The 23347-nt window shown below is 38.3% G+C and overlaps 1 protein-coding gene across 2 annotated transcripts in view; it reads left to right on the forward strand.

Annotated features, from left to right (window-relative positions):
• Positions 1 to 23347, forward strand: part of PDCD6IP (programmed cell death 6 interacting protein) — a 71774-nt gene that overhangs the window by 31958 nt on the left and 16469 nt on the right. For both annotated transcript variants that reach the window (XM_005222590.5, XM_002696926.7), the window contains exons 8-12: positions 8412 to 8634; positions 9986 to 10109; positions 15892 to 16069; positions 21745 to 21856; positions 22940 to 23109. In XM_005222590.5, coding sequence (XP_005222647.1) covers positions 8412 to 8634; positions 9986 to 10109; positions 15892 to 16069; positions 21745 to 21856; positions 22940 to 23109 — 807 coding nt within the window. The remainder of the gene's footprint in view (positions 1 to 8411; positions 8635 to 9985; positions 10110 to 15891; positions 16070 to 21744; positions 21857 to 22939; positions 23110 to 23347) is intronic.

Raw genomic sequence — 23347 nt, forward strand, 5'->3', positions numbered from 1 at the left:
TAAGTCACTTGAATACTTGGATTTCCTTTTTCTTCCTTTTTTTAGTGAGATTCCAAAGTTTCCTCATAAAAAGCTTTCCCACTGACTGCACCTGTCCATGAAGATGGGTGATTGTTTTTATTTTTCAGGCTATGAAGGAAGTGGCAACCCACTCCAGTGTTGCTGCCTGGGAAATCCCATGGACAGAGGAGCCTGGTGGGCTGCAGTATATTGCGTCACAAAGAGTTCTGTGTGACAGAGCAGCTGAGCACAGCACAGCATACCTACTGTGTGCTTTTTGAAGTTTCCTATTTTATCTAAAAATTTCATGTTAACTTTGCATTCAGTTCTCTTTTATTTACTCATGTTTATTTTAGTATAAAATACTCTAAATTAATTGTCATGCTCCAGAAAGGATGTGGAGTGCTTAACTTGTGGCATAGCCTTGGTCTATAATTGGGTCATACAATTCCATAGTTTGAGAAGGACAGTGGTAATGTATATAAATAGATCGTGTAATCAGCAGACTACCTTCTATGCTGTGGTATCTGCCCTAGGTGTGTGAGTAACTTGCTATGGTATCTGGGTCAACTTTGCAGCAGGGGCGAGCGCTGTTATACAGATTGTATTTTAAGAGTTGGTCAGCAGATGGTAGGAAGAGGACTGTTAAGGAAATTTAATTATGGACTAGTATTAGAAGATACAATGCAAATCTTACTTAGGAAGTTCAGGGTAATTAGTCTTTTCATGAGAAGAGAAACCCAAGTTTTATTAAAAAAAAATAAAATATATGCTTGTATTATACTCCACACTGACAAAATCAGAGAAAGGCACACTCAGATTATCAAACATTTATTTGTCCAGGGATTCACTTTGATTGTAGTAACTTAGCATCATATGAAAGCAGATGAAAACATATGCTTCTGAGAAAGGGGTTTCTAGGGGAAAGTTTTTTTCAGGGTAGTGTATTTAAAGTATCAGGAGTACCGACTGAAAGAAAAGCACACAGCATACGAATTGGAGTGTAAGTTTTATTCAGGGACTGTACTGAGGACTGTGGCCTGGGAGCTCTAGTACTCTTGCCTGGAAAATCCCTTGGGTGGAGGAGCCTGGTAGGCTGCAGTCCATGGGGTCGCTAAGAATCGGAGGCGACTGAGCGACTTCACTTTCACTTTTCAGTTTCATGCATTGGAGAAGGAAATGGCAAGCCACTCCAGTGTTCTTGCCTGGAGAATCCCAGGGATGGGGGAGCCTGGTGGGCTGCTGTCTATGGGGTCGCACAGAGTTGGACATGACTGAAGTGACTTAGCAGCAGCAGCAGTGGCCTGGGAGATGGCCTCTCAGTAGCTCCGAGGAACCTTTCTGAAGAGGTAGGGGAGAAACCCGCTCATATTTGATTTTGATGAGAGAATACCTCCAGTCAAGCATACCTTTCAGTAAAAGATTACTGCTAGTCACAAAGAACAGATATCTCAGGTTAATGATTTTAGTGCTTTTCTGTGTATGGGAAGATAGAGGAATCTGAATTCATTAAAATTCTTCCTGAGATATACATCTGTCTAAGGGGCCTGTTTTTCCAGAGCGTGAGGAGTGCGTCATCTTGTTTTTTATCCTGAATTCCTCTCTCAGGGTCCACTGTTGGTAAACTGGTCTTTGTTTTACAGGAGTGTAGCTTCTTTATTTTGGGGGAATTCTGGAACTTTTATGTTCAAATGAGTATTCTCTATAAACCGGTTATATAAGATCTCCTTTTGAAATTTTAATCTAATTTTTAAAACCTTTTTGGAAAAAGGAAGCTATTTCAAATTCACACAGGAGATAAGGACTTCTTTCACTTTTAGACACTTTTTTAGCTTTAGTCATAGGTCAGAAGTTAACAACATAAATACTGACTGATTCATGTCTCCTGGGGCTGTTCCTCTTTCCATTAGGCATGAAATATATTTTTTTTACTTGATTTGAGCTGAGACATAGGCAAAGAGAACAAAACAGACAAAAACGATGAACAGTAAGTCATATTCTTTGCAGTCTTTTGCTCAGAATGCCCCATGCACCTGATGGTTGCACCGTTCAGTCAGTTTTGCAGTCATTGTTAACAGTAATGGGGGAAAGCTTATTAGTCATGAGCAAGCCAGAGATAAAAAACAAATCACAGGACTCAGGAATATCACTGCAATAGGTAAGATAGCAAAGGGAAAATTGCTGTGGGTAATTCACTTCTGGGGCCAAGAAAAATTGTACCTGGGCTTACACAGCTCAGGAAGTGCGCTTCTTGAACAATATAGTTCATTAGGCTCCAGAAAGTGGGTCTACTTGATTGTCCTGGTGAGTCTCTAAAGCTACCAAGGCTCAATTTTTAAAAAGACATAAAAATACAGTTTACCCTTGAACAACACAGATGTGAACTGTCCAAGTCAACTTACATGCAGGTGTATTTCAATGAATAAATACTCGGCTCTCCATACTGGCAGCTTCTGAATTTGTGGAGTCAACCAACTGCTGGTCGTGTACTATGTTTAATCTGCAGACACAGAATCTGTAGGTCCAGGGGGCCAGCGTTCAGATTTTAGTGCCTGTGAAGAGTTCTGGAGCCAACCCCCACAGAGACTGAGGGATGCCTCTGTATAGATGTAAAATTGTGACTCAGATAAAATGGATACATATCAGATATTTATTTAATTCATTAATGAGGAGTCTAATAAGATGATAAGACTGACTTTATGAAAGTATTGCTTTTTCTTTGTTAGATACTAGTTTGTAGGTATTAAGGAGAGTGTCCTCACTAGATATGTGCTGAGATATTTAGGGATAAAGGGTTGTGATGTCTGAACTTCAAACAGTTATGTAAAAAGAAAGGGTCTGTATATGTGGGAAAGAGAGCAAATATGACAAAATTGGTAACAGTTGTTAAACTTGCCAGAGGAGGCGTTTTTTCTCAATTGTTTTGTTCTTTTAATTTTTCTGTGAACTTGAACATTTTCAATATAAGGGGAAAACAGGCATACACTTAGCCGATCTCTACCTTTTCCCTTCTGTTTTATTCCCTACAGCCTTTTCCCCCACTGCCTCATAGGTAATTTTCATTTATTTCTTATTTAATCCTTTCAGTGTTTTTTTTTTTATTCTCTTTGAAAATATAAGCAGAAATGTGCACATGTGCACGCACACTTAATGCATATTCTTAACTCTCCTGTTCTTTATATAAGAGATCATATGCCACGGGTGGCACATTGGTAAAGAATCCACCTGCCAGTGCAGGAGACACAGGAATTGCGGGTTTGATCCCTGGGTTGGGAAGATCCCTTGGAGTAGGAAATGCCAACCCATTCCAGTATTCTTGCCTGGGAAATCCCATGGACCGAGGAGCCTGGCAGGCTGCAGTCCTTGGGGTTGTGAAGAGTCAGACGTGACTGGGCATCTGAGCACATACATGCTCTGTGTAGTGTTGTGCATCTTATTTTTCTCACATAGCATATTGAATGGAGAAGGCAGTGGCACCCCAGTCCAGTACTCTTGCCTGGAAAGTCCCAGGGACGGGGAAGCCTGGTGGGCTGCTGTCTATGGGGTTGCACAGAGTCGGACATGACTGAGCGACTTCACTTTCACTTTTCACTTTCATGCATTGGAGAAGGAAATGGCAACCCACTCCAGTGTTCTTGCCTGGAGAATCCCAGGGACGGGGAAGCCTGGTGGGCTGCCGTCTATGGGGTCGCACAGAGTTGGACACGACTGAAGTGACTTAGCAGCAGCAGCAGCATATTGAAGCCCTCTCCATTTCATACAGCAGCTAAGAGACTTTTCTCATTTCTCTTCAGAGCTGCATTGTACTTCATTATATAAACCACACGTTATTGCTGGATACTTGTGTGTTTCCAAGATTTGTTATTACAAACCACACTGCAGTGATTAATTATGTGAATGTGGCATTTTGTATTTCAGTAGTTGTCTTGGCTCAGGTTTCCATAACAAAATACCATAGACTGGGTGGTTTAAACAACAGAAATTTGAATTCTGAGGGTGTCAGGATGGTGGGCTTACCTACTGCTAGCCTGACTTCTTGCTGTGTACTTTTATGGTAGGGAGAGACAGCATGCTTTCTGTTGTCTCTTCTTACAAGGGCACTAATCCTTTCACCAGGGCCTCACCCTCGTGACTTCTCCATGATCTCCCAAAGGCCCCATGTCCAAGTATCATCTCTTGGGAAGTTAGAGCATCAACATACACATTCTGAGGGGGTGGGGGTGGGGACACAGTTCAGTCCACATTAGCAGGTATATTTTAAATTCCTGGAAATGGGATTGCTGATATCAGAGTATAAGTACATCTGTAATTCATTGTATATTATATTCAATTCTTGGATCTTTGATCCACTTGGAGTTTATCCTGATAGGTGATGTGAAGGATGGATGCAATTTTTATTTTTTCAAACGGCTATCCAGTTGTCTTCAGATCGGTTACTGCAATGACTTTCTTTACCCCATTGCATTGAGATTTTGACTTTATCACTTACTAAATCCTTCATATGTATTTGGGTCTATTTTTATTCTGCTACATTGGCCCATTTTATCTGTTCGTGTTCCAGCTATACCATTTGAATCATTGACACTTTAGAATGTTTTAATACCTAATTGGTAGTGATCATCTCTCAGTCCGTGAATTTTCTTGATTGCTCCTGCTTATGCGTCTGTATGAATTTTATTTAAGTATTTATTATGGAAAGCTTCAAACATATATATAAAAATAAGAATCATCAAATATCTATTACCCAGTTTCAGTGATTATTAATATTTTCTCTGTGTCTCATCTGTTCCCCCTTCCTCTTTTTTTTTGATGTATTTATAGCTATCTCACGTATCATTTCATCCTTAAGTTACTTAAGTATATGCCTCTAATAGATAAGACTTTAAAAAATTAAAACCGCAATGTCATCTTATTTAGTACAGTTAGTACTAGTTTGTAAGCTAGTAACCTAATATTACCCAAACCTGGTTTAGTTTTCTTTGATTTTTTTGTAAAATGTGCTTTTATAGTTTGTTCAAATAAGGATTCATGTACAGTCCTCGTCACATTTGGTTGATTGGTCTCATGAATTTTCAGTTTGTAGTGGCCTCTGCTCCCCAACTGCCATGTAGAATTGTCTTTACTTTTTCTTGTTTTATATGTTTCTTACAGTGGTTTCTGTGATAACCTATTATCCCTTTCATGTTCTTTGCATAAATATTTCAGTCTTTCTTTTCTTAAATGATTTCATATTTTTCTTCACTGAGTTCTTCGGGTCTCGTTTCACATTCTGTTGCTATCAGAATATCACTCACTGTTACCTGAGTGTTACCCACTGTTATCTTGCTATCTGAATAGCATCTCTGTTCATATTTTGTGTTCTTTTGGTACTGTGATTGCATCCTTATGTCTTTTAGCTTATTTTACCTTTTTTAGTAGGCTGTGTTCTTTGGTTTGTGGCACCATTTCTTTTTCTTTTGGCTGTGCCTCACGCCTTGCGTGATCTTAGTTCCCTGACCAGGGATTGAACCTGGGGCCACAGCAGTGAAAGTGCAGAGTCCTAACCACTGGATCACCAGTATTCCCTGTGGCAACATTTTCTTTGGTGAATTTTCATTTTCTGTTGAAAAGTTTCACTGCTCATTTTCACCCTTTTCCTTGTGGTTTCTTTGTGTTGAGACAGATGGAATGCCTTTTTGGTTACTTGTGTTTGAATGAGCTTGATTTTAGTCAAAGAGGTTCCTGGGTGGGGGAACACCAGGTATCTTTGCAAGCCTTCTTGTGTAGGGCCCTTCCCCTCTGGTTCTCAAAGCCTGGTGTAGGAAGGATTCCACTTTTGTGCCTTTGCTTTTCTAGGTGGTCTATCTGCTGTAACAGTTTGTACTCTGTGGACGTTTTCTGAGTGCTCATCCCTTTTCCTCCTCCCCACTTTTCTGCCCTTTTTTCTGCTTACCCAGTAACCCTGTTCTTGTCGTTATCTGCCTTTTTGGGTCAAGGCCCCTCAGAATTCTGTTTTTCCTTCAACCTTTGTCTGGCTCCAGGAGGCTATTTGGCTTTTCCTTTATCATCAGCTGGCAGCTGTCACCTCATTGCTTTTCATTGTTTTCAGATTTGCTTAACTAAGCACTTTCCCCTCAGGGTGGGCCCTTAGCCTTCCCTTGTTTCTCCTGCTCTGTTGCTTCTAATACCAATTTTGCTATTTAGGAGAGTGTTTGATCACATTTACAAGTCAAATTTGATGTACAGATTTAAAAAGTGGTTTAAATTTGTGTGTTTTCCCATCTCCTAGTTTACACTAAAGATGTAGCTTTTGTTTGTTTTGGTTTTCCTTATTTCTATTTCATATTAATCTTGCACAAATATTTTAAGATTTCTTTCCATTGCTAGTAACTGGATTATTAGTTTTTGGTTATCTTTTCAGATTGGTGGTGGTTTATCTGTATTTTCTATGTTGATTGTGTATCTAAACTACTTCTTACGTAGAATAGTTGTTTCTTTTAGATTTTTCTGGCATGCAAATAAATATATCACCTGTAAATAATAAATTGTTCCTTTTCTTTTCTAAATTTTACACCTCTAATTTCATTTTTTTGTCTGGTTATTTTTACATGGTCAATGTTCATGATGATACTGGTGATCTTTGTTTTATTTCAACTCTAGGAGTATTTTATTTTTCTGCTAAGCATGATATCAGCATTGAGGGTTAAAATTTTAATGTATTAAGGAACTGGATATTTATTTTTATTTTACTAAGATTTAAGAAAAGTCAAGAGTGAATATTTTATTAAATGATTTTTCAACATCTATGAGATAATTTGATTTTTTTAAACTTAAATTTATTATTTGGAGAATTATATAAATAGGTTTTCTAACATTAAACCATTCTTATAATCTTGTAATTTTGATGTTTTTACTTTATCTTTTGGTGTTTTTGCTTTTATGTCTTCATGTGGTCACTACAGATGTTCTTTATAAGCCTGAGACTATTATGTATTCTCTAATTGTGGAGTCCAGGGTTCTCCATGTCTGATAAATCAAACTCATTAATTGTGTTGTTCAGAACTTCTGTAATCTTAAACATTTTTGGTTTACTTGGTCCATTTATTGCTGAAACAAAGAGTGTTAAAATCATGCACTCTAATGATAATAAAATGGGTAGGTTTATCAGTTTTTTATTATAATTGTTTATATAGATGTCAAGCGAGTGTATGCTCCTCTGTTCTGTCTCGTCACAACAAAGATTTGGAGTGACAGACATTAAAGCCCTCGGCGTGTCACAGCTCTTAGGTCTTGGACAAACTGTGTTATAGCTCTCAGGTCTCAAACGGACCGTGTTATAGCTCTTAGACAAATCAGTGTTACAGCTCCGTGTTACAGCTCTATTTTATTTAGATAATAGCAGGAAAATCCATCCTTGAGGCATGAGGTCATGTAGAGAGGTCATGTGGAGACCTCATGAGAAGAGAGAGAGAGCGAGCCCTTTGGCTCCTCTTTTTATATGTTTTTTCTTCCCCCTGGGCCTGCCCTATGCAAATTGGGGTAGCTAGAGGTTTGTTCTACCTGAGGTCCTCACTCTGGTCCTCGGACCTTCCTTTGACCTTCCTTTGTTCTATTTTTGCAGGCTTTTCCCTTCCTTGTCTTTTAGCCACCACCATTCTGGACTCATTCTAACTACCTAACATAAAGGCTTTCAGATACAACATTTGTGAAGTTTATATCTTTCTGGCAAATTGTCAGATGTTAAACATTATATTACTGCATTTATCCTCAATAGCTTTTGACTTGATTATCAATTTTATTTGGTGTTACTGTACCCAATATCACCTAAGTAATTTGAGCCCTAAATTTATGTAAGGCTATGTTCATCTTTTGCATCGCAAGGGCAACTTTTAAAGAAAAAATTCCGATTGTTGCTGACATGACATGCTTCTTTGTTGTTTTCCTGTGTTGCAGAGTAGTTTTCTGACCCACCATTTTCATCCCACATATAGCCCTTTGAGGTTTTGCCTTCATGTAGGGGTGGGGCGGTGAAGGGGATGTTTCTTCTTTCTAGTTTGCTGTCTTAGGTAGTTTCAAGACCCCTGTCTTAAGTCTGCCTGAAGGCTTTTAATGCATTTTAATTGCTAGTCCTTTGGATACAGAAATACCCAACAGCCAGAGACAGCTTTCCTCAATGTCAGTTTATAATTTTGATTTCTTTTATTCTCTTGGTAATTCATTCATGTCTTAGAGGGGTGTCTGCTATGTATTCTTCATTTTTGATGTTTTGGTTATTTTTGATAAGAGAATTGCTAGGTTGAATTGCTAGGTTGTTCTGTTGATCACAATGCTAGTAATGCTGGTCTTTAAAGATTTTTTTAAAAAACCAAAGCTTGGATATTTGTTGGAAAAAAAGAAAACTTTTTTTTTCTTTTTTAACATTTTCTTGCTAGCATGCAGCAGAATTGATAAAAACAGTGGCATCTCGCTATGATGAATACGTCAACGTGAAGGAATTCTCTGACAAAATCAGCCGTGCCCTTACTGCGGCAAAGAAGGATAATGACTTCATCTATCATGATCGAGTTCCAGACCTTAAAGATCTGGACCCTATTGGCAAAGCCACACTTGTGAAATCTACTCCAGTCAACGTACCCATCAGCCAGAAATTCACTGGTATGTCAGCTATTCAGAGGCACTTTAGTGTTAGGTATTTTTTCTCCAGTTTAATCTATTTTTTGTAGCTAAAATCACATAGTTGCAATTGTATGCTTTGAATATAATTTTATTCATGTTAACAGTGAAATTTTAAGATGGACAGTAAATGGTAGTAAAGCATAAAGTATACAACAGAGTCAGAAAACTTGAAACTGAGTAACTATAAAGACTTAAATGAGCGCTTGTCTTTTGTGCTGCGATTCATGGGGTTGCAAAGAGTTGGACACGACTGAGCGATTGATCTGATCTGATCTGTCTTTTTGTTAACATTTGTTATTTAAGATTCTGGTATTAAGAATAAACGTATATGACTTTAAGCATATAAGCTTCTGGAGTCATGGTTGTATCAGATAAGTAAATGTCATAATATCCTTGACTATTGTAGGTCTATGCAATCAATATATGGTAGCCTCTAGCTGAGACCCCAGGGATCTAATATTTCTAAGTTATTGGATGGTTGTTTTAGAGTTGGCCATCTGTATCTGTGGTTCCACAGCCATGAATTTAAAGCAACTGCTGACTGAAAATAGTCACAGAAAAAATTTCCAGAAAGTTCCAAAAAGAGCAAAACTTGAATTTGCAATACTCTGCAACTGTTCACATAGCGTTTACATTGTATTAAGTTTTATAAATAAGCTAGAAATGATTTAAAGTGTATGAGAGAATATGTGTAAGCTATGTGCAAACACTGTGCCACTTCATGTAGGAGACTTGAGCATCCTCAGAGCCTGGGACCCACTGAGGGTCCTGGAACCAGTCCCCTGAGGACACCATGGGACTACTGTACTTACTTCTGTTTAACAAGCTCAAAGTGTTTACCGTGTGCCAAAAGCTCTTTTAAGCACTTTAAAATATTAGTTCATTTACTTCTCATAGCAGCTACACGAGGCAGGTGTGGTTATTGTCCCCATTTGACTGCTGAGTATACTGATGGAGAGTGGTGAAGTCATTTGCTCAAGGTTGCAGAGCCAGGAAGTGGTAGAGCTGGAAACCATGGTACTATGGTCAGTTTTATCAATGAATGAGTATTGTTTTCTCTTGTGTAGATCTTCCTCACCAAAGATCCCTTAAACTTAATGATAAACACATCTTTAAGAAAATTAAGTTCAAGGAAAAGCCTTCATTATCATTGCCTGTGAATACAGTGATCTAAAAATTCTCTTTATCATTGTCCTTTCAATAGATTTAGTTTTGTTTTTTTAAATGTTTGAAGACTTTTAATGTGAATATTGGAAAGGAGATATGAATAGTCACTTTATAGTTTGAGTTTTTGTCTTAAAACTTTATTGAAATTGATTCCTCTTTTTAGATCTGTTCGAGAAGATGGTTCCTGTGTCAGTCCAGCAGTCTTTGGCTGCCTATAATCAGAGGAAAGCTGATTTAGTTAACAGATCAATTGCTCAGATGAGAGAAGCCACCACTTTGGCAAATGGGTAAGTACGGCTTAACTTTCATAACTTTATCTAAATTTCTGATGTTTCCTGATGGATTATTTATGAACATTGTACTTTTCTGAGCTTAGAACTGAATGTTAAGGATATTTGAAATAGCGAATAGAGACACACACACATTTCTTGGGAACACTATATTTACTGAGCCCCAACAACAAAGCAGATATAACTGGAAGAAATTTAACTGCTGAAACAAAGTGAAAATATGTGGCCACTGATTTGTATTTTGGGGGTATTTATTTGAGGGAAATGAGAAATAGAAATGAACTTTTAAAGTTCAGATACATGTACATTCAATATTCTGAACAAGTTCTTGTTTTTGGTGGATTGAAGACAAAATAACTTATCATTTAAAAAAATATATTGAGTATAATTTTACACAACAAAATAAATCCATTTTAAATGTATAGTTGTTTTTTGATAAATGTGTGTGGCCATGTAACTACCCACCATGATCAAGTAGAGAACATTTCTATCACCCGAGAAAAATTCCCTCACGCCTTTCCATTCAATGTCTTCTCCTCCACCCTCTAGCCACTTCTGATCTGCTCCCTGTCACCATAGGTTAGTTTTACCTTTTATATAATTTTAATATAAATGTAATCATTATAGTGTGTGCAATATGTAGATTTTATAGTGTATTATATACAGTAAACAGTACATTGCATATATAGTATGATATATACAGTGTATGGTATTGTTATAGTAATGTATAATATATAATATAGTATGTACAGCATGTAACAGTATGTATTAAAAATATCTTAGGCTTCTTTCACTTGGCATAATCATGGTATATGTATCAGTTTGATCCTTTTTATTACTTAGCAGTATTCCTCTTGACGGTCAAATAGTTTGTTACTTTTACCTATTGGTGGACATTTTGGTTGTTACGAACATGGGTGTACACATCTTTCTGTGGACATGTTTTATTTCTCATGAGCAAATAACCTAGGATTACAGAATTGTTGAGTTGTATGGTTAGTGTATGTTTACTTCACAGGAAATGGCCAGATGGTTTTCCAGAGTCATTGTTCCTGCACCGTTTGAGAAGCGCGCTTTCTTGGCACCTCGTCAGAACTTAGCATTGTCAGTCTCTCTGATTTTAGCTATTGTAGTGTGTGTGTAGCAGTGTCTCATTGTGGTTCAGTTTGCATTCCCCCTGGTGACTAATGATATTGAGCAACTCTTCATGTGCTTATTAGCCCTTCATGTCTTTCGTCATGTATTGAAATCTATTGCTCATTTTTTTTCTTAATATCTTTAAAGTGTTCTTTAGATATTCTAGAGGTAAGTCTTTTGTCAGATATGTTACTGAGTTTTTTTTTCCCTAGTCTTGTTTGCTTTTTCATGTTCTTAATTTTGATGAATGAGTATGTTTTGACCTCATTTTTCTTTTTCCAGCAGGAAGACAGCATAAGTTTACCCAAATATTCCTCCCATTATATAAATGAAGTAATAGATTAATAGTTACTGTGCCACAAAACAAAACAAATGGAAATTCTGTATTAATATGTATATCAACTATGTCCTCTTGACATTATGCCTAGATGATGTGAAATTGGGTGTTAGTTCTAGAAGGTCTTGTAGGTCTTCAATGAACCATTCAACTTCAGCTTCTTCAGCATTAGTTATTGAGGCATAGACTTGGATTACTGTGATATTGAATGGTCGCCTTGGAAATGAACAGAGATCATTCTCTCGTTTTTGCACTTGCATCCAAGTACTGCATTTCAGAGTCTTTTGTTTACTATGAGGGCTACTCCATTTTTTCTAAAGGATTCCTGCCCATAGTAGTAGATATAATGGTCATCTGAGTTAAATTCACCCATTCCAGTCCATTTCAGTTTGCTGATTCCTAGAATGTTGACGTTCACTTGTGTCATCTCCTGTTTGACCACTTCCAATTTGCCTTGATTCATGGACCTGACATTCCAGGTTCCTATGCAATATTGCTCTTTACAGCATCGGACTTTGCTTCTATCACCAGTCACATCCACAACTGGGTGGTGTTTTTGCTTTGGCGCCCTCTCTTCATTGTTTCTGGAGTTAATTCTCCACTGATCTCCAGTAGCATGTTGGGCACTTATCGACCTGGGGAGTTCATCTTTCAGTGTCCTGTCTTTTTGCGTTTTCATACTGTTCATGGGGTTCTCAGGGCAAGACTACTGAAGTGGTTTGCCATTCCCTTCCCCAGTGACCACATTTTGTCAGAACTCTCCACCATGACCCATCCGTCTTGGGTGGCCCTACAGTGGCATGGCTCATAGTTTCATTGAGTTAGACAACGATGTGGTCCATGTGATCAGTTTTGTTAGTTTTCTGTGATTGTGGTTTCCACTCTGTATGCCCTCTGATGGAGAAGGATAAGAGTCTTATGAAAGCTTCCTGATGGGAGAGACTGACTGAGGGGGAAACTGGGTCTTGTTCTGATGGGCAGGGCCATGCTCAGTAAGTCTTTAATCCAATTTTCTGTTGATGGGTGGGGCTGTGTTTCCTCCCTGTTGTTTGACCTGAGGCCAAACTGTGGTGGAGGTAATGAAGATAATGGCCACTTCCTTCAAAAGGTGCCTCTGACCCTGAAGCAGGCCACCGCTGACCCATGCCTCCGGTGGAGACTCCTGGACACTCACGGGCAAGTCTGGGTCAGTCTCTTATGGGGTCACTGGTCCTTTCTCCTGGGTCCTGGTGTGTACAAGGTTTTGTTTGTACGCTCCAAGAGTCTGTTTCCCCAGTTCTGTTTAAGTTCTGGTGTAAGTCTTTGGGTCCTGGTGTGCACAAGGTTTGTTTGAGCCCTCTGAGTGTGTCTGGTGGGTATGGGGTTTGATTCTAAACACGATTTTGCTCCTCCTACCGTCTTGCTGGGGCTTCTCCTTTGCCCTTGGACGTGGGGTATCTTTTTTTGGTGGGATCCAACATTCTCCAGTTGATGGTTGTTCAGCAGCGAGCTGTAATTGTGGAGTTCTTGGGGGACTGGAATATAAAAGTAGGAAGTCAAGAGATACCAGGAGTAACAGGAAAATTTGGCTTTGGAGTACAAAACGAAGCAGGTCAAAGGCTAACAGAGTTTTACCAAGAGAACGCACTGGTCATAGCAAACACCCTCTTCCAACAACACAAGAGAAGACTCTACACATGGATATCACCAGATGGTCAATACCAAAATCAAATTGATTATATTCTTTGTAGCCAAAGATGGAGAACCTCTATACAGTCAGTAAAAACAAGACTGGGAGCTAACTATGGCTCAGATCATGAACTCCTTATTGCCAAATTCAGACTTAAATTGAAGAAAGTAGGAAAAACCACCAGACCATTCATATATGACCTAAATCAAATCCCTTATGACTTTACAGTGGAAATGAGAAATAGATTCAAGGGATTAGATCTGATAGAGTGCCTGAAGAACTATGGATGGAGGTTCGTGACACTGTACAGGAAGCAATGATCAAGACCATCCCCATGAAAAAGAAATGCAAAAAGACAAAATGGTAGTCTGAGGAGGCCTTACAAATAGCTGAGAAAAGAAGAGAAGTGAAAGGCAAAGGAGAAAAGGAAACATATACCCATTTGAATGCAGAATTCCAGAGAATAGCAAGGAGAGATAAGAAAGCCTTCCTCAGTGATCAGTGCAAAGAAATAGAGGAAAACAACAGAATGGGAAAGATTAGAGAGCTCTTCAAGAAAATTAGAGATACCAAGGGAACACTTCATGCAAAGATGGGCACAATAAGGACAGAAATGGTATGGACCTAACAGAAGCAGAAGATACTAAGAAGAGGTGGCAAGAATCCACAGAAGAACTGTACAAAAAAGATCTTCATGACCCAGATAACCCCAGTGGTGTGATCACTCACCTAGAACCAGACATCCTAGAATGCGAAGTCAAGTGGGCCTTAGGAAGCCTCACTACGAACAAAGCTAGTGGAGGTGATGGAATTCCAGTTGAGCTATTTCAAATCCTAAAAGATGATGCTGTGAAAGTGCTGCACTCAATATGCCAGCAAATTTGAAAAGCTCAGCAGTGGCCACAGGACTGGAAAAGATCAGTTTCCATTCCAGTCTCAAAGAAAGGCAATGCCAAAGAATGTTCAAACTACCACACAATTGCACTTATCTCACATTCTAGCAAAGTAATGCTCAGAATTCTCCAAGCCAGACTTCAACAGTATGTGAACTGTGAGCTTGCAACTGTTCAAGCTGGATTTAGAAAAGGCAGAGGAACCAGAGATCAAATTGCCAACATCCGCTGGATCATGGAAAAAGCAAGAGAGTTCCAGAAAAACATCTATTTCTGCTTTATTGACTATGCCAAAGCCTTTGGCTGTGTGGATCACAACAAACTGTGGAAAATTCTGAAAGAGATGGGAATACCAGACCACCTGACCTGCCTCTGAGAAACCTATATGCAGGTCAGGAAGCAACAGTTAGAACTGGACATGGAACAACAGGCTGGTTCCAAATCGGGAAAGGAGTACGTCAAGGCTGTATATTGTCACCCTGCTTATTTAACTTCCATGCAGAGTACACCATGAGAAACGCTGGGCTTCATGAAGCACAAGCTGGAATCAAGATTGCTGGGAGAAATATCAATCACCTCAGATATGCAGATGACACCACCCTTATGGAAGAAAGTGATGAGGATCTAAAGATCCTCTGGATGCACGTGAAAGACAAGAGTGAAAAAACTAGCTTAAAGCTCAGCATTCAGAAAACTAAGACCATGGTATCCAGTCCCATCACTTCATTGCAAATAGATGGGTAAACAGTGGAAACAGTGGCTGACTTTATTTTTTGGGGCTCCAAAATCACTGCAAATGGTGACTGCAGCCATGATATTAAAAGACACTTGCTCCTTGGAAGGAAAGCTGTGACCAACCTAGACAGCTTATTAAAAAGCAGAGACGTTACTTTGCCAACAAAGATCTGTCTAGTCAAATCTATAGTTTTTCCAGTAGTCATGTATGGGTGTGAGAGTTGGACTGTTAAGAAAGCTGAGAGCCAGAGAATTGATGCTTTTGAACTGTGGTGTTGGAGAAGACTTTTAAGAGAATCCCTTGGACTGCTAGGAGATCCAGCCAGTCCATCCTAAAGGAAATTAGTCCTGAATATTCATTGGAAGGACTGATGTTGAAGCTGAAACTCCAAAACTTTGGCCACCTGATGTGAAGAACTGACTCAATGGAAAAGACCCTGATGCTGGCAAAGATTGAAGGCAGGACGAGGAGACAACAGAGGATGAGATGACTGGATGGCATCACCGACTTGATGTACGTGAATTTGAGTAAGCTATGCAAGTTGGTGATGGACAGGGAGGCCTGACGTGCTGCAATCCATGGCGTCACAAAGAGTCGGACACAACTGAGCAACTGAACTGATGTGAAATTATAACTATGTAGTGTATTATTTCTCTTTTATCACTGACAGTATAAGAATCAGGAGTGTGATAAAAGATCACATTCTTAAAATAGAATTTTTTACTTTTAATTAGAGTGAAAGAAGTAACGTTTAACCAGTGAGCCAAAGGTATCTAGTATATTTTAATGTAACTTTTAAACATTTTGGCTCTCAGTTCTGAACTGTGAATCTAACTTAATTCTCTAATGTTTTATTTAATTTTCTCAATTCCTGATTTTCTGTTTTTCCTTTGTCTTTGCTTTATGTTTCCATTTACAGGGCTTATCCACTTTTTTGGAGTGATAACTCCGCTGCTAGTGTTTGAAAGGATTAGATCTTTAGATGACATAGTATCTCATTTTTTCAGGGTGTTAGCTTCCCTTAATCTTCCAGCAGCAATTGAAGATTTATCTGGAGATACCGTACCTCAGTCTATATTGACCAAGTCCACATCTGTGATTGAACAGGGAGGCATCCAGACCGTTGATCAGTTGTTCAAAGAGCTACCCGAACTTCTTCAAAGAAATAGAGAAATCCTCGACGAGGTATGTTTTAAGAGGTTTGCTTTTCAGGTAAATAAAATACTCTTTGGCCCCTTGGTGTCCAGCAGGGATTGGGACAGGAGGCTTCTTCCTGCTTCTTCCTGTGGTTTCACAGGGTAGCACTCATCATTCAGGTTAATTTATTGTGGCCCATAGTCTGCCCTTCAGTTTAAGAGGAATTCTGAGTGAGAATGGGTTTATATGTCTTAAGGGTATATAAGTGTGCATTACGACCATTGTCTGAAACTAGTATACTGTGGGAAATCACTATCACACACACTGTTCAGACTTTTTCATTATTAAGGATTTATTTTTCTTGTGAAACATTCAGTCTGTGGTGAACAAGGAATCAGACTAAGGAAGTTAGGCCATCATATGTTTTCCAAGCCCACCATGCTCATCTTCAGATGGCAAGGGTATTTTATCATGAGGAATGTAGCGCTAACGTTTGTTGGCTAAAGTCAACTATTTGCCAGTGTTATTCTGCTTTTAAGGTGCTTTCGCCTCTTTCTGCTAACTGATACATTTGTTTCTTTAGCTATAAATGTGTTCATACTGGTTATTTTGGTTTTTGACAGTTTAGGAGTCATGTCTCTTTTAGGTGACTTCTGTTATCAATGCTTTAATCCATGATGTTTCAATCACTGTTTCCAAATACTTTGGGCCAAAGACAGAGTACTTATATACTATGACAGTGCGAACCTTGGGAAGGAGAATATATACCTTCCAGGGTTACTTACTGCTGCTGCTGCTAAGTCGCTTCAGTCGTGTCCGACTCTGTGCAACCCCACAGATGGCAGCCCACCAGGCTCCCCCATCTCTGGGATTCTCCAGGCAAGAACACTGGAGTGGGTTGCCATTTCCTTCTCTAATGCATGAAAGTGAGAAGTGAAAGTGAAGTCACTCAGTCGTGTCCGACTCTTTGCGACCCCATGGACTGTAGCCTACCAGGTTCCTCCATCCATGGGATTTTCCAGGCAAGAGTACTGGAGTGGGGTGCCATTGCCTTCTCCGCAGGGTTACTTAAGAGCTTAACTAAAATAAAACAAATATTAATGTGGAAAAATCTCATCTCATAATTAAGGAATAACTGGCTTTATTAGTGTGTATGGTATGTTTGTTGTCTGCCTCTCTTATGAGGTATTTTTATTTATTTTATCTTCCTAACAGCCTGATGAATTAGACTCATTTTCTTGGTTGTACTTGTAGTTTCATTTTAAGTACGTTATTAAGTTGTGAAGCTGATACTGTTTTTGAGTGTTTATGTCTCTGGTAGCAAATTTAATTCAAGTCTTGGTTTTCAGATAATTTGAAGTGTCCACTAATTTATTTTTTAAATGATAAATTTATCTTGCTTGGGATCTGTTGGATCCTTTCCACCTTAGATTCATGGGTTCTATTTCTTCAGTTATTCTTTTTTGTCCATTCTCTCCTAATGAATTCCTGTTAGATTGATGGCAGTGCTTCTGAGTTAGTTCTTCACATCTCTTAACATTTCTATTACTTTTTCTCTATGTGGGTGACCATCTGAGACTGGCCTCCCAGCTCATTGATTGCCTGTTTAGCTCTGCCTTTTGTGTTCTTCAGCCGCTCTATTGCATTTTCCCCCTATGTTTTTCATTTCCAGAATAAGGATATTTAATTGGTTCTTTTCATAAATCACCTACATTTATCTTACATGTGTCTTTTTTCTTTTTGAGGTAAAATTCACATAACATAAAATTTCACCATTTTGATCTCTTTTAAGTGTATGATCCAGTTGTTTTTAGTACATTCACAATATTGTATGAGCACCAACACAGTCTAATTCTGGAACATTTTCATCACCTCCAAAAGAAAGCCTGTACTAGTTAACAGTCAGTCCTCTTTCTCCCATTCCCCTTGTTCTTGGCAACTACAAATCTGATTTCTGTTTGTATAGATTTATTCATTCTGGACATTGCAGATAAATGGAATCATGCCTTTGAAGTTTGCCTTTTTCACTTAGCATCTTTTCAAGGTTCATTCATGTCACAGCATCTGTCACTGCTTCATTTCTTTTTGTAGTTAAATATTCCATTGTGTGGATGTATCATTAAGTATTTTATTTATCCATTCATCAGGAATAGATACTTGGGATGTTCCCACTTTTTGGTTATTCAGAATAATGCTGTTATTTGTGAACAGGTTATGTTTGAACAACTGTTTTCAGTTCTCTTGGGTTATATACATAGGAGTGGAATTACTGGGTTGTACAGTAATATTGTGTTTAACTTTTTGAGGAACTGTGAAACTGGTTTGCAAAAGTAGCTGTGCCCTTTTACATTTTACCAACAGTGTATGAAGGTTCCAAATTTCTCCACATCCTTGCTAACCCTTATAATTGTCTTAAAAAATAAAAAAGCCACCCTTGTGGCTATGAAATGGTATCTTACTATGATTTGATTTGACCTTATATGTAGAAAATCCTAAAATTAGTAGGAGTTTAATGAGAATTGTATTGAATGTTTAGATCAATTTGAGGAATATTACTTATCTTTAACAGTATTACGGCTTCCAGTCCACGGATGGAGGCTGTCTTTCCATTTAATTTATTTCATCAGTGTTTTATACTTTTCACTGTACAAGTACTTTACTTCCTTGATTAAACTGATTCTTAGTTATTTTATTCTTTTTGATGCTGTTATAATAGAATTATCTTAATTTCCTATTTGGATTCTTCATTGCTAGAGTATAGAAATACAGCTGATTTTGTGCATTGATTTTGTTTTCTGCAACTCTACTAAATTTGTTTATTCTCTCTCATAGTTATTTTATGGATTGCTTAGGATTTTTTCATATAAAAAGTCATACCATTTGCAACTATAGGTAGTTCTTCCTTTCCACTTTTGGATGCCTTATTTCTTACTCTAATTGCGCCAGCCAGTTCAATCCTTGTTTAAGCAGTGAGAGTCCACAGACTTGTCTTGATCGTCAGCTTAGGGGAAAACCTTCCAGTTTTTCACTGTTAAGCTATTAAGTTTTTCATAGATGGCTCTTCTCAGATTGAGGAAGTTCCTTTCCATTCTTAATTTGTTGAGTGCTTTTATCATAAAAGGGTGTTGGATTTAGTCAGATGATTTTTCTGTATCTCAAGATAATCACATGGATTTTCTCCCTTCATTCTACTAATACAGAGTATTACATTAACTGATTCTTCAGTGTGAACCACCCTTGCATGCCTAGGTTATCCCACTTTGTCATGGTGTGCTGCTGCTGCTGCTGCTAAGTCGCTTCAGTCGTGTCCGACTCTGTGCAACCCCATAGATGGCAGCCCACCAGGCTCCGCCGTCCCTGGGATTCTCCAACCCACTGGAGTGGGTTGCCATTTCCTTCTCCAGTGCATGAAAGTGAAAAGTGAAAGTGAAGTCGCTCAGTCGTGTCGGACTCTTAGTGACCCCATGGACTGCAGCCTACCAGGCTCCTCCGTCCATGGGATTTTCCAGGCAAGAGTACTGGAGTGGGGTGCCATTGCCTTCTCCTGTCATGGTGTAGAGTCCTTTTAATGAGCTGCTAGGTTTGGTTTGGTAGTACTTTGTTGGGCATTTTGCAGTTATATTCGTAAGGGATACTGGTCTGTAATTTTCTTGTTGTGTGTATGACTTTCAACTTGTGTGTTTTTGTGATTGTGTCTTTTGTAAATAGCATATGGTAATAAGATTTTTCCTTTACTTTTAGCTTGACAATCTTCATCTCTTCCTGGAGGGTTAAGTTATTCATATATTTGGAACCATATTTTTGTACAACAGTTGTCTTACTCTTTTGATTTCTCTATTTTCTTTCTTTGGTTCCTCCTCACCCTCACTTTTTATGGTTTTATTGAGTTCCCTCCATTTTTTCTTTTTTTTTTTTTCCCCCTTTTTGACAGCATGAAAGTTGTATACTTACTTTTCTTGTTTATAGTTTATTATGATGTGTCTGGGTATGGGTTTTCTTTTATTTAAGTTGCTTGATATTCCATTGGATTCAGTGAATTTGAGAAATTGTGTCTTTCATCCATCCTGGAAAGTTCTTAGTTTTCACTTCTTTGAATATTGCTTTTCCCCAATTCTCATTATTATGTCTTTCTCCATCTCTGATGTTGAATCTTCTCAGTTTATTTTTCTGGGTTTTCTGTTGCTCTGTGCTTCCTTCTGCCTGATTCTTCTGGTCGGTCATTCAGTTCACTAGTTCTCTTCAGTTATATCCCAGCAGTTTTTTAACTATCCATTAGCTTCCTAATTTTATAATTTCTTTAATTTCCAGAAATTTTATTTGGCTCTTTTTCAATTCTTCTCATTTTCTTTCTCCTGTCATATTTTTACTCTAAAACATATTAAATATGTTTAGTTTATATTCTTTATCTTATCTCAGGGTCAGTAGTCTTTGTGGTTTGGTTCTGTGATTTGTTGTTTTTTCCTGATTTTTTTCTCATACCAGTTTGTTTGCTCTTATTTCAGTGTTTTTGTTTGTGTGTTTCCTGTATTTTAAAACTTTTTTGGAGGGTTTTGTTTGTGTGTGTGTGGTTAATCTTTTATTTTGAAATTCATTTTAGGAGTTTGTGTCATGCAGGTAGTCATTTCCAGTCCTAAATTCAGGCTTTTGGTTAGGAATCTTAAGGTGATATTCTTTTCTTTTCTGTATAGAGCCATGGTTCAGATGGTCAAATTCCCTTCAGTTGGTCAATTTTCCTTTAAATACTCATCCACTGAGTGTCATCTATTTGGAAGTCCCCATTTGAGGGAAGATGGTGCCTTTGATCTGATCTCCTACTCATATTAGCCCCACCTGTGTTTCTTGTCTCCTGTTAAATGAACATTCTGAGCCACTAGAGAATGTGTAGTTGGTGCACTATGGACGGTAGGCCAGCTCCACCTTGTGGCCTGTTTTATATGGTTCACTAGTGAAGGATGATTTTTACCACTTGTAGGAAATTGTTTTTTTTTTTTTTTTTTAAAGAATATGTGAGACTGTAGTCCCCAATCCTAAAATATTTACTCTAACATTGGACACCAAGTTCGCCGACCTCTGCTCTAAAGTGTCAGGCGTTCACAGGTGCTGTTGGCTCTAGCACTTGAGTCTGTTGGTGGATTAGCACTTTCTGCCTCTAATGTCTTGCTTTCTCAGCTCTGCATTCGAAAGGCTTTTTTTTTTTAATGTTAATTTTCAGTTTGTTGTATTGGGTTGACATCTAAATCTTCTATTTGTATGACTTAATCAGTTTTCTCTTTGTTTTGTTTATGGCTTCAAAGTTCTAAAGGCTTTCTGTTTATTAATCTTAAAAAAAAAATCTTTGTTTAAAAGTAGTTTTGGTATATGGATGTACATAATTTCTTCAGTTCAGTTGCTCAGTCGCTCAGGCTCTTTGTGACCCCATGAATCACAGCACGCCAGGCTTCCCTGTCTATCACCAACTCCATAATCTCTTAGTCATCTTAATTTTACTGAGTACGGTAATGGCTAACTTAGCCTTAAATTTTACAAGATGTTTTGTTAAGTATATTATGATTTGGATTTCTGCAGTGGAAATTATTGTACTAATTTATATTCTAATCAGTACTGTAGGAATAGTCCTAGCTCACTAAGTCTCACCTATATTGAGTATGATCATTTTAAAAACGTTTTAAAGTTTTTTACACCAGAAATGATAGTTCACTGTTGCTTTGCCTCCTTTTTAAAAGTCATTAAGGTTGTTGGATGAAGAAGAAGCGACTGACAATGATTTAAGGGCAAAATTCAAGGAACGTTGGCAAAGGACGCCATCCAATGAACTTTATAAGCCTTTAAGAGCAGGTAAAAATGTCCCTAAATGACTTTCACTTGAGTAAGTTCTCATTTTGCTTGATTGAATTAGGCTTCATATGAAAAGCCAGGTGTTTTTCTTCAGTTCCATGTAAAATAAAAAATAACAAGAATGTTCATCATAATAAATTCAGATTCTTAAGAAAGTGAAAATTAAAATGATCCTGTGACTCTGACTTCCTGTCCCAAGCTTTCTGCGTATTGTAAAAAAAAGATAAATGAGATATATATAAATATATGGTGTTGTGATTTCATTTCATTTAGTAGTAATACTACCAGGTAGTAAAGGATGAGTTTTAAAATTAACCTGAAGCCAATTATTTTTAAGACTTTGATGATAAAGATTTTGTGCTTGTTTAGATAAATGATATCTGCTGCTGCTGCTGCTAAGGTGCTTCAGTCGTGTCCGACTCTGTGCGACCCCATAGGCGGCAGCCCACTAGGCTCCCCCGTCCCTGGGATTCTCCAGGCAAGAACACTGGAGTGGGTTGCCATTTCCTCCTTCAGTACATGAAAGTGAAAAGTGAAGTGAAGTCTCTCAGTCGCATCTGACTCATAGGGACCCCATGGACTGCAGCCCACCAGGCTCCTCGGTCCATGGGATTTTCCAGGCAAGAGTACTGCAATGGGGTGCCATCGCCTTCTCCGAAACAATATCTAGACTTGCTTTATTTCTCTGTAAAAAGCATTTAATACTATTGTGATTTTTCTAAAAATGTATCTGCTTTTCTTATAAGTCAGATTTAAAGAGTGATCTTTTGAGACAGGAACTTTTTTGAAATAAGTTGTAACAGTTTTTGGAGTGAATGTTATCTTTCTATATTCATGAGTTGTAGAAAAAGATTAATGTCAGTTGGCTTTTATTTAGTGGACTGTAACCACAAGGATGTTTTAAGGTTATAAAACACTAAAGATGCAAGGACTGACAGGAGCTCAGTTTCTGTCATCTAGTGCTTTGGGGCTGACAGGGAGACAAGTAAAATTGGAGAACAAAATTGAAAGTACAACCAGCTTATGTACTTCACTGTTAAAATCGTTACTGTGCTCTGGTAACATTTTTTTCTTCTTCCACAGAGGGAAACAACTTCAGAATCACTTTGGATAAAGCTGTGCACGCAGATGGACAGGTGAAGGAGCGTTACCAGGCTCACCGAGACACCATTGTGCTTCTGTGCAAGCCGGAGCCGGAGCTGAACGCCGCCATCCCTTCTGCTAACCCGGCGAAGACAATGCAGGGCAGTGAGGTGAGGACGTGCACTTTGGTGTGGGTGGGCAGCCGCTCTGACAACTATGTTCAAGCTATTACATACAGTGAATTGCCCAGTTTTTTCTTACTGACCTTTTTTTTTAAAAATGATGATGTACATTGAGGTGCTTGTGTTTAGAGCAACATGATATATATACACTGTGAACGTTATATTACTATCCATTTATTGAATGCTTCCTCTGTGAACTCGGTACTGTATATATTCACAGTGTTTA

The sequence above is a fragment of the Bos taurus genome, chromosome 22 (genome assembly GCF_002263795.3).
Source record: "Bos taurus isolate L1 Dominette 01449 registration number 42190680 breed Hereford chromosome 22, ARS-UCD2.0, whole genome shotgun sequence".
Lineage (NCBI taxonomy): Eukaryota > Metazoa > Chordata > Mammalia > Artiodactyla > Bovidae > Bos > Bos taurus.